The sequence below is a fragment of the Hippoglossus hippoglossus genome, chromosome 21 (assembly GCF_009819705.1).
Source record: "Hippoglossus hippoglossus isolate fHipHip1 chromosome 21, fHipHip1.pri, whole genome shotgun sequence".
NCBI lineage: Eukaryota > Metazoa > Chordata > Actinopteri > Pleuronectiformes > Pleuronectidae > Hippoglossus > Hippoglossus hippoglossus.
The window spans coordinates 24,611,549-24,626,299 of NC_047171.1; the positions used below are offsets into that span (position 1 = coordinate 24,611,549).

Here is a 14,751-nt window from a genome sequence, read left to right on the forward strand (position 1 = left end):
GAAATAGCTGGGTTTCATCAGGAAGATGCTCACTCGATAAGTAATTTGGCCTGAAATAATTACACAGTGGACTACTGTCAGAAGCAGCAACATGGCTCTCAGTTAACCATCCATCTATATCTTTCTATCTATCTATCTGACTGTTTGACTGTCTGTCCATCTATTACAATTGTAAACAGTTATATTTTTCAAACAATTTTGCTGCAGAATAAATTCTTTGTACAAAACCAGCTTCTCATCACTTAAGTTCCACAGTTCCATGACATAAACGTGATAGGCAAACAGTTGGAGGAAGTTGAAGTGGTGATTAATTTCAGTTCTCAAACTAACTAGAGGGTTTTTCAGTATTCCACATATCTTTTCCTTATTGGCAGTTTAAAATCACATCTTTTCATCTCACTAAATAATGATCGACTACGTAAGGATATGTGCTAAAGCCTCCACCCTGTAGAATTAGAGAACAATAGCTCTACATTTATTTGGATTACAACAGCTGAGAAATGGAGGATTATTTTATTTGAAGACTGCTGCTATAGTTTTTATTAATACAAATCCATGTGCCGTTTTTTTTAAGATATTGACATTGTCAGAACCTCACAGTAAACAAATGTAGTTGTCAAATACAATTTAGTTGGATAATTTATTATTTAGACCACTAAAGTTATTTTTGATTTATATATTGAAAGAAATATGAATAAAACATCATATTTATTCTGAATGTTAAAATGAGAACGATGGCTACAATTCATTTATGTAAAATCTAACCAAATACCAAAAATAGGAGTTAATGTCATGCTGAATCTGTATTGAAGGATTTAAAATCACTGCAGAATCATTTATTTTATATATTACGGTAATAATTTGCTATAGAACGTTTTTAAGATAGAAGCTTATATCTAAGAAGGCAGGTTTACGTAAATGGAAATGTGGAAAGAAATTAATAAAAAATACACAAAGAAAATCGAAATGACAATTTTTGTTTATATTTGTTTGTTTTATAACAACCTTATTTTTTAGAATATAGGCCGACATTTAGGCTGCTTCATCAATTGTATTGTTCATGATCTCCTATGAAATGTTGTTTTTTACGCCTCTATGGGGACGAGGGTGCAGACCGAGGACATGGCCTTAACCCAGCTGGGTATGACTGTGTTAAAAAAAGGGAAATTCCCTCTCCTGTAGATCCAGCACTTTTATCCGTGTGTTTCTATTGCTCAGGAAATGACTGAACACAGAGACGGAGAGGCAATTTCATGCTCTGCAACGCTTTGAACAGCACTGAAAGCAGCGCGTCTCGCGGTGTAAATCCATCTCCTTTCCAAAGACCTATGAATATAGATTCAGTTGTCCCAGTCACTCGAACAAATGCACTGCGCGCGCGCGCACACACACATACACACACACACTCACACACACGACCATTTCTCCATTTATTAATTGAATATTCGGTCTAACCCGCTAGCGAATATGGGTCTGTCTGATTCTTGATGATTTATTTTTCTTTTTCCGTTATAAAAGTATCAATTCGGAAACGTAGTTTAAATGTACATATCCGAATCCATACACACGTTCTCATGGGAGCAGCTCACATATGTCTCACATAGTCTAATGCTGTGTGATGTGTCTGCAGATCTGTACACCTCTGTAGCTCTACCTGCCAAGATAAAGGCAACACAAGAGGATATGCGTTCCAGGGGCCAAATACTCCTCCATTTGCGATTCTGTGGTGTAATTATTTTTTCGCGCTACTAGGAGGAGGATTCCAGGAGAAAATGGACTCGTGAATTCATTTACTTATTTCCTTTAACCTATTTAGATAGGTCTGAAATTGTTCCGACTAAAATATTGTTTGGCATCTTAAACTATAACGGTACAATGTCTGGTTACTAAATTTGAATTGTAAATCCTAAATAATTATAATTATTTTAATTATAATAATGTGAACTAATGTGTTTAACTAAGGCCTTAACTTTGCAGTATTCCTATGATATTCCTGAAGGGATTATGATTCTCCTGCTAAGAAATGATTTTTAACTGACACTGTGTGTGTGTGTGTGTGTGTGTGTGTGTGTGTGTGTGTGTGTGTGTGTGTGTGTGTGTGTGTGTGTGTGTGTGTGTGTGTGTGTGTACTCAGGAGGGAGAAAATATGCGAGGAGGATGAGGTATTTTTCTTTAAAGTTTATGAAAATGTCCAATAAATGTTTAAAATAAAAATCTTTGGTTTTTGCGGAGACAGGTTCCAGGAATAGTGTTTCTGTTCGCTCTTGTCCGCAGAAGAGGAGGAGAAGAAATGGAGCCACAGACAAAGCCTGCAGTGAAGAAAACCCTTTCCGTACCCCCCATCTTCATCATTAAATAAGATACTATGTATTTACAATGTACAGAGTGTGTGAAAGAGAGCGGTGAGGACCGGACATCTCAGTCGCTGTCCTCCTTGTCTTCCTGTACGGTGGTGGTGGAATGGTTGTACAGTCCCTGCGCCATCAGCTGCAGCGCAAGCCCGTTCTTGAAGCCGCTGGCCTTTTTAATCTTGGCCCGCTTGTTCTGAAACCATATTTTGATTTGGGACTCGTTGAGGTTGAGCTCCTGGGCCAAAGACTGCCGACGTTGCTCTGTAATGTAGCGGTTCACCTGGAACTCCGTCTTCAGTCTCTGGAGCTGCTCGGCCGTGAAGGCCGTGCGCGGCCGCTTGTCCTCTTTGCCGCTTTTCGACTTTTTCAGTTTCCGTGTCCTTGGGCCTGCAGTAAGGGCGAAAGGACGGGAGAGCGGAAATAAATATTCAACGCATATTGATAATTAGATATGAAAAATAAAACAACCAAATTTTTCCCCCATCGGCTTGTGTGTATGTCCTTGTAGGCCTTTTATACACTGTAGGCCTATACAGAAAAATATAATATTTTATCCATTGTAACATTGTAATATTATCATTATTATTATTATTATTATTATTATTATTATTATTAGTAGTAGTAGTAGTAGTAGTAGTAGTAGTAGTAGAAGAAGATGAAATGATGAAATGAAACGTTGTACAGTGTGAATCAGTGAGCAGATAGAGACTGTGACCCGGCTGAGGCTGAAGCCCTGCTCTATTTTATTTGTGTGGTACAGTCACGTAAATCATGATGCTAACATTCACACACATTTAACGGGCTTGTTTATAAAGAATACAAATCTCGGACTCTTCATAATAATGAAACCAAGTTAAAGATAATCCAGACCGGACGAGGTTTAATTAAAAAACACGCCATCGCTCAGACCTCTTCAGAGTAGTAAATGAACTACTAAAATAAATGCTTGTGTTCTGTATGTGTGCACGTGAGAGCAAAATTCTGATGACACGTGAGAAATTCAGTAATAAAAAGGGACAATTAGAATGCCACTCAGAGACATCTGGATTCTATGCAGGCTCTTTGTTAAGACATCTGTTCTTAATGAACAAAGCAGGGCGAACAATGTATAACAATTATTATTACTATATGATTTTCATCAGTAGCAATAGGCTGTAACAAAATATGATATTATATATAAATCACAATTGTTTTTATTCCTAAACGTTTTGCTGCTTAGCAAGTGTTTGTCATTATCTGCCTATAAAGGAGAGTTTCAAACCACAGCCTTCACTAAGGGGTCAAAATCTGCTTTAAAACTTGAAAGAAATATGGAGTGATATGAACATTTTTATCATATCACCTAATTATATATATATTTAACAAATTAACTCGATAAGGTTCAGTGCGTGTCTATTTCACAAATCTATGTTTATATTTTGGTGAAATTAAAAGCTGGACCCAAATCAAGAAGAGCTCGATTAATTCTACATATTTCCTGTTGCGAGACATGGATCATTTACCTTTAATTCCATAGTCTTTTGTTCCGCCGTGCATCACTGGCAGCGGCTCTGCTCCACCTCAGCCGCCTCTGGGAGAGGACAACAGAGGTGGAAAAGACAAGAGCCCATCTCCCAGCGATTACAGGGGGAAAGCCTTTATAGCAATAGAAAAGGTTTACTGTCGATTCGCACATCAAGACTGAACCAAAACATGTGTCACACAAAAGCTCCGCTGTCATCTGTACAAACTTAATCCTAAAGGATCAATGCTGCCAGCTGTATGTTTAAAATGACCTACTGTGTTTACGAGATAGGTACGTGTCTCAAATAATTTGTGTCAAGCTGCAGGGTCATGCCATGTCATTCACTCAGAAGTTGTTGTTTACAAGTTCTAACTTAAATTGATATATACGGAAATCTGAGCTGTTTATTTTACTTGGCATCTATTGCACTTCTGTCCGTCCTGGGAGAGGGATCCCTCACATGTGGCTCTCTCTGAGGTTTCTACTTTCTTTTTACCCTGTTAAAAGGGTTTTTAGTAGTTTTTCCTGACTCTTGTTGAGGGTTAAGGGCAGAGGATGTCACACCTTGTTAAAGCCCTATGAGACAAATTGTGATTTGTGAATATGGGCTATACAAATGGATTGATTGACTTGCAACGTAAAACACAAACATCTGCAGCAGCTAGTTTATATTTTTTGTTATTTTGCAAATGCAATTAAAATAATTTGTGAGAAAACCCCAACAGAAAAGCACTAATTATAGGTTTTAAACAGAGTTTTTTTTACATGCTGTTCATTATTTACAATAATGTGTTACAGATGTTTCATTGATTCCCCGTTGAAACGTGTCGTGGCTTGCTTGCGTCCAGGGTAAGCTCAAAACTAACTTAAAGTAAATTGTTATTCACATTTATTTTAGGTTATATTTTTCTCGTTGACGGGAGATTACATGCAGTGTATTATCTAATAGGTTTGATTAAATATTTTCTTTAGGAATCTAAATACTAGAGGATTCAGTAAAAAACTGTAAGGAATCAAAAGGAAGGTTAACTTTGAGCTGGCAACACAAATGAATGTGTTTACACATTTTCATTAAACGACACCAAATCATCACCGTCGTATTTGATCGTAGGATTAAAATGAACGTTTTTTAATTCGCTTCTGTGTGTATTAGAGAAGTTAAATAACAATAACAAAAACATTTTACGAAATGTGTTGGATGCAGTTTATGCTCGTGTTTTTTGACAGAAAACGAAACATTTGAAGCTTGTGTATACCAAACTGAAGTGAGATCAACGTGGTATTATTATCCCTCCGTTTTCACAGGAACTGGACGCTCACGTTTGTTTTCTTCATTAAACTATTGCCTTACCAGATGAGGGCCTATCCGAGTACCGGGTGCAGTAGACCCAGGCAGGCCACAGCAGCGGCTGGGTCTCAGGTGTGGGCGCCCCGGTACCATTCAGCACCACAAGCGAGGAGGAGGTGTTCTCTCCGTCCCCTCCGCCATTCCTCTCCTCGGCTTTCACACTGCTGTTCCCAGTGGAGGCGGCAGCGTCTCCTTCGTCACTGCCAATGTTCTTTTGGGGACTCACCAAAGAAGTCGAGGAGGTGGAAGACGAAGTGCTGTCAGTACTGCAGTTAGAGTCCTGACATGGTATGCTTGGTCTGCTGCGGTCCCGGCCGGAGGTGTGCGCCCTCTCCCGTGAGACAAGGCCGTGCTCCTTCTTACTGCCGAAGTCCGGTCGTAGAATGGTGTCGATGAAAAAGTTGGTTGTTCTGTGGGCCTGCTGGGCGACCTGCAGAGGCAGTATGGGCGGCGAGGGCAGGCTGGGAGAAGGGGAGACGCATTCTCCCTCGCTGCTATCCGTACTGTTCAGATCCCGCTGCTCCTCCATCGCTGCTTCTCTGAGGAACGTGGTTTCTGTTTTCTCAGTCCTCTTCCACTTTGTGGAACTGTGCTTGTATCCAAAATGTTACTGCAAACACCATAACATACTAATTTTCTCTCCGTAATGTTGCTGATAAGTGCAATTATTCGCAAATTGTAGACATCCTCGGTGCTCGGGGTATTGTTTGTATTGTGCATTGCTCTCACACACCCACAGTGCTTCACCGCTTTATGACAGTCGAATCTTCACGAAGTCCTCATATCGCATCACCATGCAGGCATACTGGCACACACGCACTAACTGGAGACGCATGTTTAATATCCAAAGTTGACTGGGCCAATCACCGACCGGGACACTTTTGGTCATGGGGTGACGACGTCCAATAATCTTATGCGTTTCTGAACAGAGGAGATATTTGGAGCAGTGGGCAGGCTTCACGAAAAAAAAGATTATAACTGGCTCGCACCTTCAGCATTGTTGTTGTGTATCTGTTACAACCTTATACAGCTTAAAGAGAGGAGAACACACACACACACACACACACACACACACACACACACTAACGTCCTACAGCTGCGTGAAAGCCTACGTCACAAACCAGCTCCCATTTCTCATGTTCAATACAAACTCAGATGTACACCTGCATTTTCATATGCGATCACTCAAAACGGGCACAACTGCAGTTTGATGCACAATCCACCTCTATCGTTTTATTCTCCACTGTCAGGCTGCGTGGTTTTCCCGGCCGATCTCTGAAAAAGCGCACTCTTATCTCTTCGCTCCGTAATAGAGGACTGCCGGCGGATAATTTATATGTTTTAATTACTCCTTATTCACCACCTGGCTGCGGGAGAAAAGATATTCAAAGCTTGTCACCGCCACTGCGCCAACACTTCATCACAATGAGTGAAAAGTGGACCGATGGAATAATATAATGCACAATAAAGGTGCATAAAGAAAAAAAGCTGATGAGCAGCCCGTCCAGGAGAACAGAGACTGCACGAGGAGACAACTTGATTGGTGTAATCCATATTAAGGCCTTAAGTCATATCTGTTTTTTGGTGTATGTAAGAAGGCCCAAGAGCGGTTCTTACAATTAAGGAAGCGCTTTTTTCTTTTGTGCTAACCATGGCAAATATGTCACTACCACTTTACTGTGTATGTGTACATTGTTGTCTGTAAAAATGCAGTACAGCCTAAATCACACAAACACACACACCGAGAGAGAGGGGGAGAAATATCCTTTCACTTTACCCTTCAATTTATATTTAAGAAGAAGATTCAATGTGAAATCACCTGTGCTTTCAACTACAGGGAAGATGTACATAAATAAGAGGATACCAGCGAAACACAACATATAAGACCATTTTTTACAATGTCTTGTTTAATTTTCAAGTATTGTTACTATTGTAAAATAAACACATCATACAAGCCAAATAAACTCTGGATAAATTAATGTACCATTATTCTCCTAATGGCAATAATAGTAACACACTGCTATTGCACTTTTCAAAACAACAAGCGATTATTTAACTAAATTAACCCTTATTTATGAGATGTGACCCTCGAGAAGCTCTAACATTCTGCAGTTACTAACATGGCGAAACACTTATACACAGATATACTGAAGCTGCTGATATGCTGATTGTCTAACTCAGCAGTATGTTTTAGGGAAAGTGTCCTAAAAACTTTATTTAACTAGAATTTATAATCACGTAGGTACCTCACAGTACATTTCCACAACCTACACAAAGACCAAAGCAGCCCAATACTTGAATGAGCAAACAGTGAGAGAAAATTATATCAGGGTAGCATCTAGTGGTCAACAAGAGTAGCGCAACATGTATAATGGCCACATCGACTCAGATAGAATCTCATCACATTGTCTGTCATACAGCAAAACAAAGATATCAAGCTATCCTCAAGTCTGGCCTGTATATATATGATTGATATACAAGAAAATAAAAAAGGGAAACAGATCCAAATGTAGTTTGAGATACTGTGACAATGAAATAAGAATTTGCAATTTGAAACAAAAATTGATTAAACTTTTAATTACAAAACCCACTCTGCCAAAGCTGTTCATGCAGTTAAAGCAGCTTTTTGAGAATTTTTTGAAAGGTTTTGTTTTTCATGATTATCACTGTCTTCTACATGTATCTGGTAGAAGCTCAACAAGTCCAATTACTAGTCCAATTACCTTCAATGCTAAAATCAATAGTGATCAAAAAGTTATTCCGAGTGTGGAAACACAATGTGGCAAGTTGTAAAAGAAAATAACAACAGAAACAATGTAGAACAGCAATAAGAATAATGTACAATCACTCACAAAAGGAGACTTGCCTGGTGTAACTGATCAGAGTTTTAACACTCTACAGAGTTTTCCTTTATTTCAAATTACTGTTAGTGCACAATTTTATAAGGATAGGTTTATCAGGATTAACATGTTATTCTGCATTTACAAAATATTAAGGATTGAGTTAATATTTGCTAAATCACATGTGCGTAATAGAGCCCCTTGGGATATAAACCCGCAAAGCCTGCAAGTCATTGTTATTTAAATAGTTTTTACATGCAGTGTTGCATCCTGTTTTGTTTTGGTGTTTCATGTTGATCCCTCTAAGTGGGCTGAGTCTATATAGGCAGGCCTTCTTCTTCAGTTCTCTTTCCATCCTGCTGCAGCAACACCTGGTTGATACAATGTATTTGGTTTTGAGTTGAGTTTATTCTATTGTTACAGTTATTATTACAGTAAACTTCTCTGCTGGTGTTATTTACATAACTATGTTCATTGTTTGAGCCAGCCTTAACATAAGTGGGGCTTTTCTGGGATCCAAACTTAGTCCTTAAGTGTAGGAGGTCATCTATGTGTAGCTACATGAGGTAATTGTTGAACTTTGCAGTTGAGTAAGTCGGCGGTGCTGAAGAGAGCAGCATCACTTTATTATTTTGTGTGATAGCCTCGGCCTGCCCCTGGCATACCTTGGTGCATCACATAAAATATACAGGTAAAGTTAAACAGTAAATCTGCAGGTAGAAGGGAACTTGGTTACTTCCAGAGTAGGAGTTTAGACATGTCAAAATACTGTTTTAGAAATAACATGTGACTGCCCATTACACCTTGAGAGCTCGGCCAGGGATGCCATCAGGTCCAGGTGCCTTGCATGTGTTAATCCGGTGGAGATCACTTAACCGAGCTCTCAAGGTGTGTGCAGATCAGCTGGCAGATGTCTTCACAGACACTTTCAACCTGTCACTCCACAGAAACCCTCTGCTTGAACGATTACCGCCCAGTAGCACTCACCTCCACCATCATGAAGTGTTTTGAGCGGTTAGTCAAACCCTTCACACCTTGTTAAAGCCCTATGAGACAAATTGTGATTTGTGAATATGGGCTATACAAATAAAATTCGATTGATTGATTGATTCATCACCTCCTCCCTCCCTGACTCACTGGACCCTCTTCAGTTTGCCTACAGGCCAAATAGGTCGACTGCAGATGCCATCTCCCGACAATGAGACGGCCTACAGAGAGGAGGTCAGAGCCCTGACATCTTGGTGCAGGAAAACAACCTCCAACTCAACGTCAGCAAAACGAAGGAGCTGATCGTGGACTACAGGAAGAGACAAGGAGTAGAACACGCCCCCTCTCCATCAACGGGACTACGGTGGAGCGAGTCAGCAGCTTCAGGTTCCTCGGGGTCCACATCAGTGATGACCTGACCTGGACCCACCACACAGACTCCATCAGGAAGACGGCCAGACAGCGGCTCTTCCTTATTCCGCAGGCTGCGGAGGCTCAACATGGATGCCAGGATTCTTAGCAATTTCTACAGGTGCACCATAGAGAGTATCCTGACTGGCTGCATCACCGCCTGGTATGGCAGCTGCACCGCCCTGAACCGTAAGGCTTTACAGAGGGTGGTGAAGTCTGCTCAGCACATCACCAGGACGGAGCTGCCATCCATGGAGGACCTCTACACCCAGCGGTGTAGGAAGAAGGCCAACCGGATAATTAAAGACCTCTATCACCCCAGCCATAAATTGTTCCGCCTGCTGCCATCTGGCCGACGGTACTGCAGCATCCGGGCCCGCACCACCAGGCTCAGAGACAGTTTCATCCCCCAGGCCATAAGACTTTTAAACTCCTCCAATCTGCCATAATTCCACTAACTCTGCACCTTAGCATATTCACACTATTTTTTTCTTTAGGTGTATATATATATATATATATTTTATATATATATATATATATATATATTATTTTTAATGATTTTTTTTTTATATTCTATTTTATATTTATTTTATTCTATATTTTTTTGCTTGTAATATTCTGAGCATTGCTTGAAGAGAGCCTGTGACCCAAGCATTTCATTGCCAGCGACTGCTAAATGTAATTGTTGTGCATATGACAATAAACTCTTGAATCTTGAATCTTGAATCTTATGGCCTGTGTGAGGCCTGCTTTTTGTGAATTAGCTGTAGTTAAGATATTACAATTCAATTCAATTTCATTTGTATAGCGCCAAATCACAACATACATTATGTCAGGGCACTGAGACTCAGGAGATAGAGCTATATAGGAGATACTGAACCCTAAAAATGCCCCTGACAGCTGTGCCGACAGTAGGTGACTGATGTGTAATGGAGAAAGGGCTGCACATAGATACACTGTATGAATGTGTGTATGAATGGGTGAATGGCAAAAACTATACTGTGAAGCGCTCTGAGTGGTCATCAAGACTAGAATAGTGCTATATAAATACTGAAAAATTACCTTACAAAAAACAACACTGAATATTGATCAGGGCCTCTCTGTCACTGTGATCTAACTCTGACAGTATTTCAACAAATTGAATCTTACTGTAAATTCCAGCAAGGAATGTACAGAGGTAAATATGTCAGAAGGGGGCACTATATACATTTGTAAAATTCATTCACACCTGCCAACATTTTTCAGTCTGAATAATGGCATTAACATATGATTACGCAACATAACAAAGTGTCTCTTGGGATCTGCTGGATTCCTGCTCAACGAATGTGTTGTCGTTTTACCTTTAAGCACACCGGTGGGAAGCCGGTGTAATAATAAATTGGAAAGCTGGAGTGCATGAACCTGTTCAAGTAACCACCTGTATGATCTCCACCTCTCCTCCAGTCTCTCTCTGTGTCCCCAGCCCCCTTGTCTCTCTGTCTGTGTGTGTGTGTGTCCTTCCAGTCTTCACCAGATCGTTCCGTCCACTACAGTGGTAGCTACGTCTGACATTAGCTCTATGTTACCTTGCCTGTGTTCGTACCTACCTTCTTGTTTTCTTGTGTTCAGAACCATCCCAGCCTGCCTCCTGATCAACACCACCTGCTAACCTGTCCGCCGCCAGCCGTCTTCACTATTCCTCTCTCTCGCCTGCTGAAGTCACTGGATCCCTCACTGCCACTCACCGCTGTTCTGCATCCCTTTGACCACCATTATTCTCCATTTCAATAAACTTTTAAACTGCATCCTCGAGTCTGTCCTGCATTCTGGGTCCAAACTCCATTGAACATAACAGAACGATCTGGCCACACAATGGACCCAGCAGAGACAGACTCCCTCCAGCATGAGATATCCAGTCAAGGCAACCTGCTGGGACACCACCACCAGCTTCTGCAGGGTTTTAATGGAGACCCAGAGACCCAGAGATGCCCAGGTAACCCAGATCAATAATCTAGTCGAGTCCCTCACTAATCAGTTTTCCCATTCACAAACTACATCTCCGCCCTCGCCACCTCCGCCACCAGGACACCTACCCAGGGAATCACCCGTTCCGCCGCCAGAGCCGTATGCCTGGGATGTCGAAGGTTGTGGTGGATTCCTCCTCCAGTACTTGCTGGTATTTTGCAGACAACTGTTCATCAACGCCAAGCCAACTTATACTATGTGGTGGGTTTGTTAAGAGGAAGAGCTTTGGAGTGGACTAAGGCTAAGCTGGGTGGTTCAGGAATAAACTCCATAGCCATGGACTGAATTGTTTGAAAGGAACTTTTTTTTTTGACCAGTGAACTTTTGTATATAGACTATTTAGTTTTTTCTTATTTTGCTAGTTAGGTCCTAAGCACAACAGTGCAAGGACCTATTGTTTTTTCTAGAGTTTTTGTTTTTAGGTCCCTAGAACCACCTATTTTATATGTTAGGATTAATATTAGGGTCCCGAGCATGACAGTGCAAGGACCCTATTGAATCTGTGTTGATTATTAGTTGTTGTTGTTTTTCTGCTAAATGAATTGCCTTTTTTGGGGACTTATCATACTCGAAAACTCAACAAATTGTGCAATTGGGTCAGGTCTGGGGAAAATGTATGTATTTAATGTGATTGGGAATGTGCGTCCATAAATGGCTCGATAGCGCCCCCTACAAATATTTCAATGAGGGTCTTCCTATTCATTTACTTTCACTTAGACTTATGAAAATCGGCACACCCTCTTGGAGCGATTTGATAGGCCAAACAGGAAGTCGGTTATTTTGATTTAAGTGGGCATTTTTGACCATTTACATGTGTTATGAACGATCTCCTCCTAGAGCTTTCATCAGATCAACTGTAAATTCAGTGAATGTCATCTCAACTTCATGGAGATTAAAAGTTGTCAAAAGTTTTACTTTACGTCACACGGTGGTCAAATTTTTATGATTCGCCAAAAAAGAGGGATTTACAACCCCAACTCAGAAAAAGTTGGGACGGTATGGAAAATGCAAATAAAAAAAGGCAGCAGTGATTTCTAAATTTAATTTGACTTGGATTTTATTGCAGACAGTATGAACACAAGATATTTTATGTTTTGTCTGGTCAACTTCATTTTATTTGTAAATATACATCCATTCCTGCCATTCAGACCTGCAACACTTTCCAGAAAAAGTTGGGACAGAGGCAATTTAGGGCTAATAATCAGGTAGAATGATTAAAAAATGAAGTGATTTGAAATAGGTGATGTCAACAGATGATTTTAATCATGATTTGGTACAAAAGCAGCATCCAGGAAAAGCTCTATAGGAGCAAAGATGGGCCGAGGATCGCCAGTTTGCCAACAAATGTGTGAGAGAATTATGGAAATGTTTAAAAACAGTGTTCCTCAAAGAAGGATAGGAAGAGATTTGGATATTTCATCCTCTATGGCGCATAACATCATTAAAAGATTCAAGGGATCTGGAGGAACTTCAGTGCATAAAGAGCAAGGGCGCAAGCCTAAGCTGACTAACCGTGCTCTCCGATCCCTCAGACGACACTGCATCAAGAACCGTCATTTATTTATAAGCAATATAACCACATGGGCTCAGGATTACATTGGCAAACCTTTGTCAAACACTACAATACATAGTTACATCCACAAATGCCAGTTAAAACTCTACTTTGCCAAAAGGAAGCCTTATGTTAATCGTGTCCAGAAGCGCCGTCGACTTCTCTGGGCTCGAAGGCATCTGGGATGGACCATAACACAGTGGAAATGTGTATTGTGGTCAGACGAGTCAGTATTTCAGGCCTTTTTTGGAAGAAATGGACGCTGTGTACTCCAGACCAAAGATGAAAATGACCATCCAGACTGTTACCAGCAACAAGTCCAAAAGCCAGGGTCTGTCATGGTATGGGGTTGTATCAGTGCCCTTGTTAAAGGTAACTTACACTTCTGTGATGGCACCATTAATGCCAAAAAGTACATAGAGATTTTGGAGCAGCATCTGCTGCCTTCAAGATGACATCTTTTCCAGAGACATGCATGCATATTGCAACAAGACAATGTAGAACCACATTACAAAGGCATGGCTGCGGAAGAAGAGGGTGGGGGTGCTGGACTGTGTGCAGTCCCAACTTGGCCACCAAAGAGAATATGTGGCACATTTTGAAACGCAAAATGCGACAACGGAGACCCTGTACTGTTGCACACCTTAAGACTTGTTTGCAGGAAGGATGGGAAAAAATGACCCCTGAAATGTTTCATCACTTGGTGTCTTGAGTCCCTAAATGTCTTTAAAGTGTTGTGAAAAGTAATGACAACATTACAAAGTGGTAAATGCTTTACCGTCCAAATTGTTTTGAAATATGTTGCAAGAATCAAAATTGAAAAAAGTGTTTATTTTGAAAAAACAATACAATTCATGAGGTCAAACATCAAATAATGTGCTTCTGTATTGTTTTTATTGTAATACAGGTCTAAGATCATTTATAAATCACTGTTCTCAGTTATAATTTTAAATGTAACCTACTGTCCCAACATTTTCTGATTTGGAGTTGTATTATAAATCCTCTCTGCATTGTCCAATCAGCCTCAAACCCTTTTACACCATCACAGTCACGCCCTGAACAGAGCCATATGCTAATATTGACCCATGATCACAGCGCCACCTGCTGGCGACAGGAAGTGACATGTTTTATACTTTGAAGCACTGCTGCTGGCTGGTTTACAATATACAGCTCAAATGTGCTCAGAATACTCAATAGAGGTTCATCATACTTCATGGTCAGAATTGTGACTTTTCAGCAAACAGATTAGCCACAGTGTCGGGCAAAGTTTGCTGCTTAATGATGTCAAATCAAGATGATTGAGCTGTATTTACAAACGTTCGTCAATAGAGGGCAGTGTAAGACCAAGGTTTTCCAAAGGGACAAAGCTTCCTCCTCAGTTAAAAACTCTATTAAACTTACTGATGTGTGTCAATTAAGGTTGAGAGGCAACTTTAGCTCATGTTTAAGAGTAATATGAACTGAACTGAATTGTCCAACTTTTATTCGATTTACATATATATTTCCCCCATGTTTTTGGTATTTTTGTGGATCGTTCTATCTGTTTGCACCTTGGGAGACCGGTTAATAATCATCCTTTTTTATTGCCGACTTTGCCTGTGCTTTTTCTCTGTTTGAGGAGGAGACATTTTTAATTCTATTCTAAATTTAACAGGAAGCCAGTGTAATGAGGCTAATACAGGAGAAATGTGATCTCTTTTTCTGGTTCTTGTCAAAACATATGCTGCAGCATTTTTGGACTAGCTACAGAGTCT

The 14,751-nt window shown here is 40.3% G+C and overlaps 1 protein-coding gene across 2 annotated transcripts; it reads right to left on the reverse strand.

The window, feature by feature from the left end:
- Window positions 1-2,090: 2,090 nt before the first annotated feature.
- Window positions 2,091-5,997, reverse strand: LOC117754517 (homeobox protein engrailed-1-B-like). 2 transcript variants are annotated; one of them, XM_034573417.1, is made up of 2 exons: window positions 5,207-5,997; window positions 2,091-2,741 (listed from the first exon to the last, which is right to left on the reverse strand). In XM_034573417.1, exons 1-2 carry the CDS (start codon window positions 5,730-5,732, stop codon window positions 2,419-2,421), a joined length of 849 nt encoding a protein of 282 aa, XP_034429308.1. In that variant the 5' UTR covers window positions 5,733-5,997; the 3' UTR covers window positions 2,091-2,418. The 2 variants fall into 2 exon arrangements, with proteins under 2 accessions (XP_034429308.1, XP_034429309.1); XM_034573418.1 differs by having other exon boundaries at window positions 2,091-2,738; window positions 5,207-5,994.
- Between the last annotated feature and the right edge of the window lie 8,754 nt (window positions 5,998-14,751).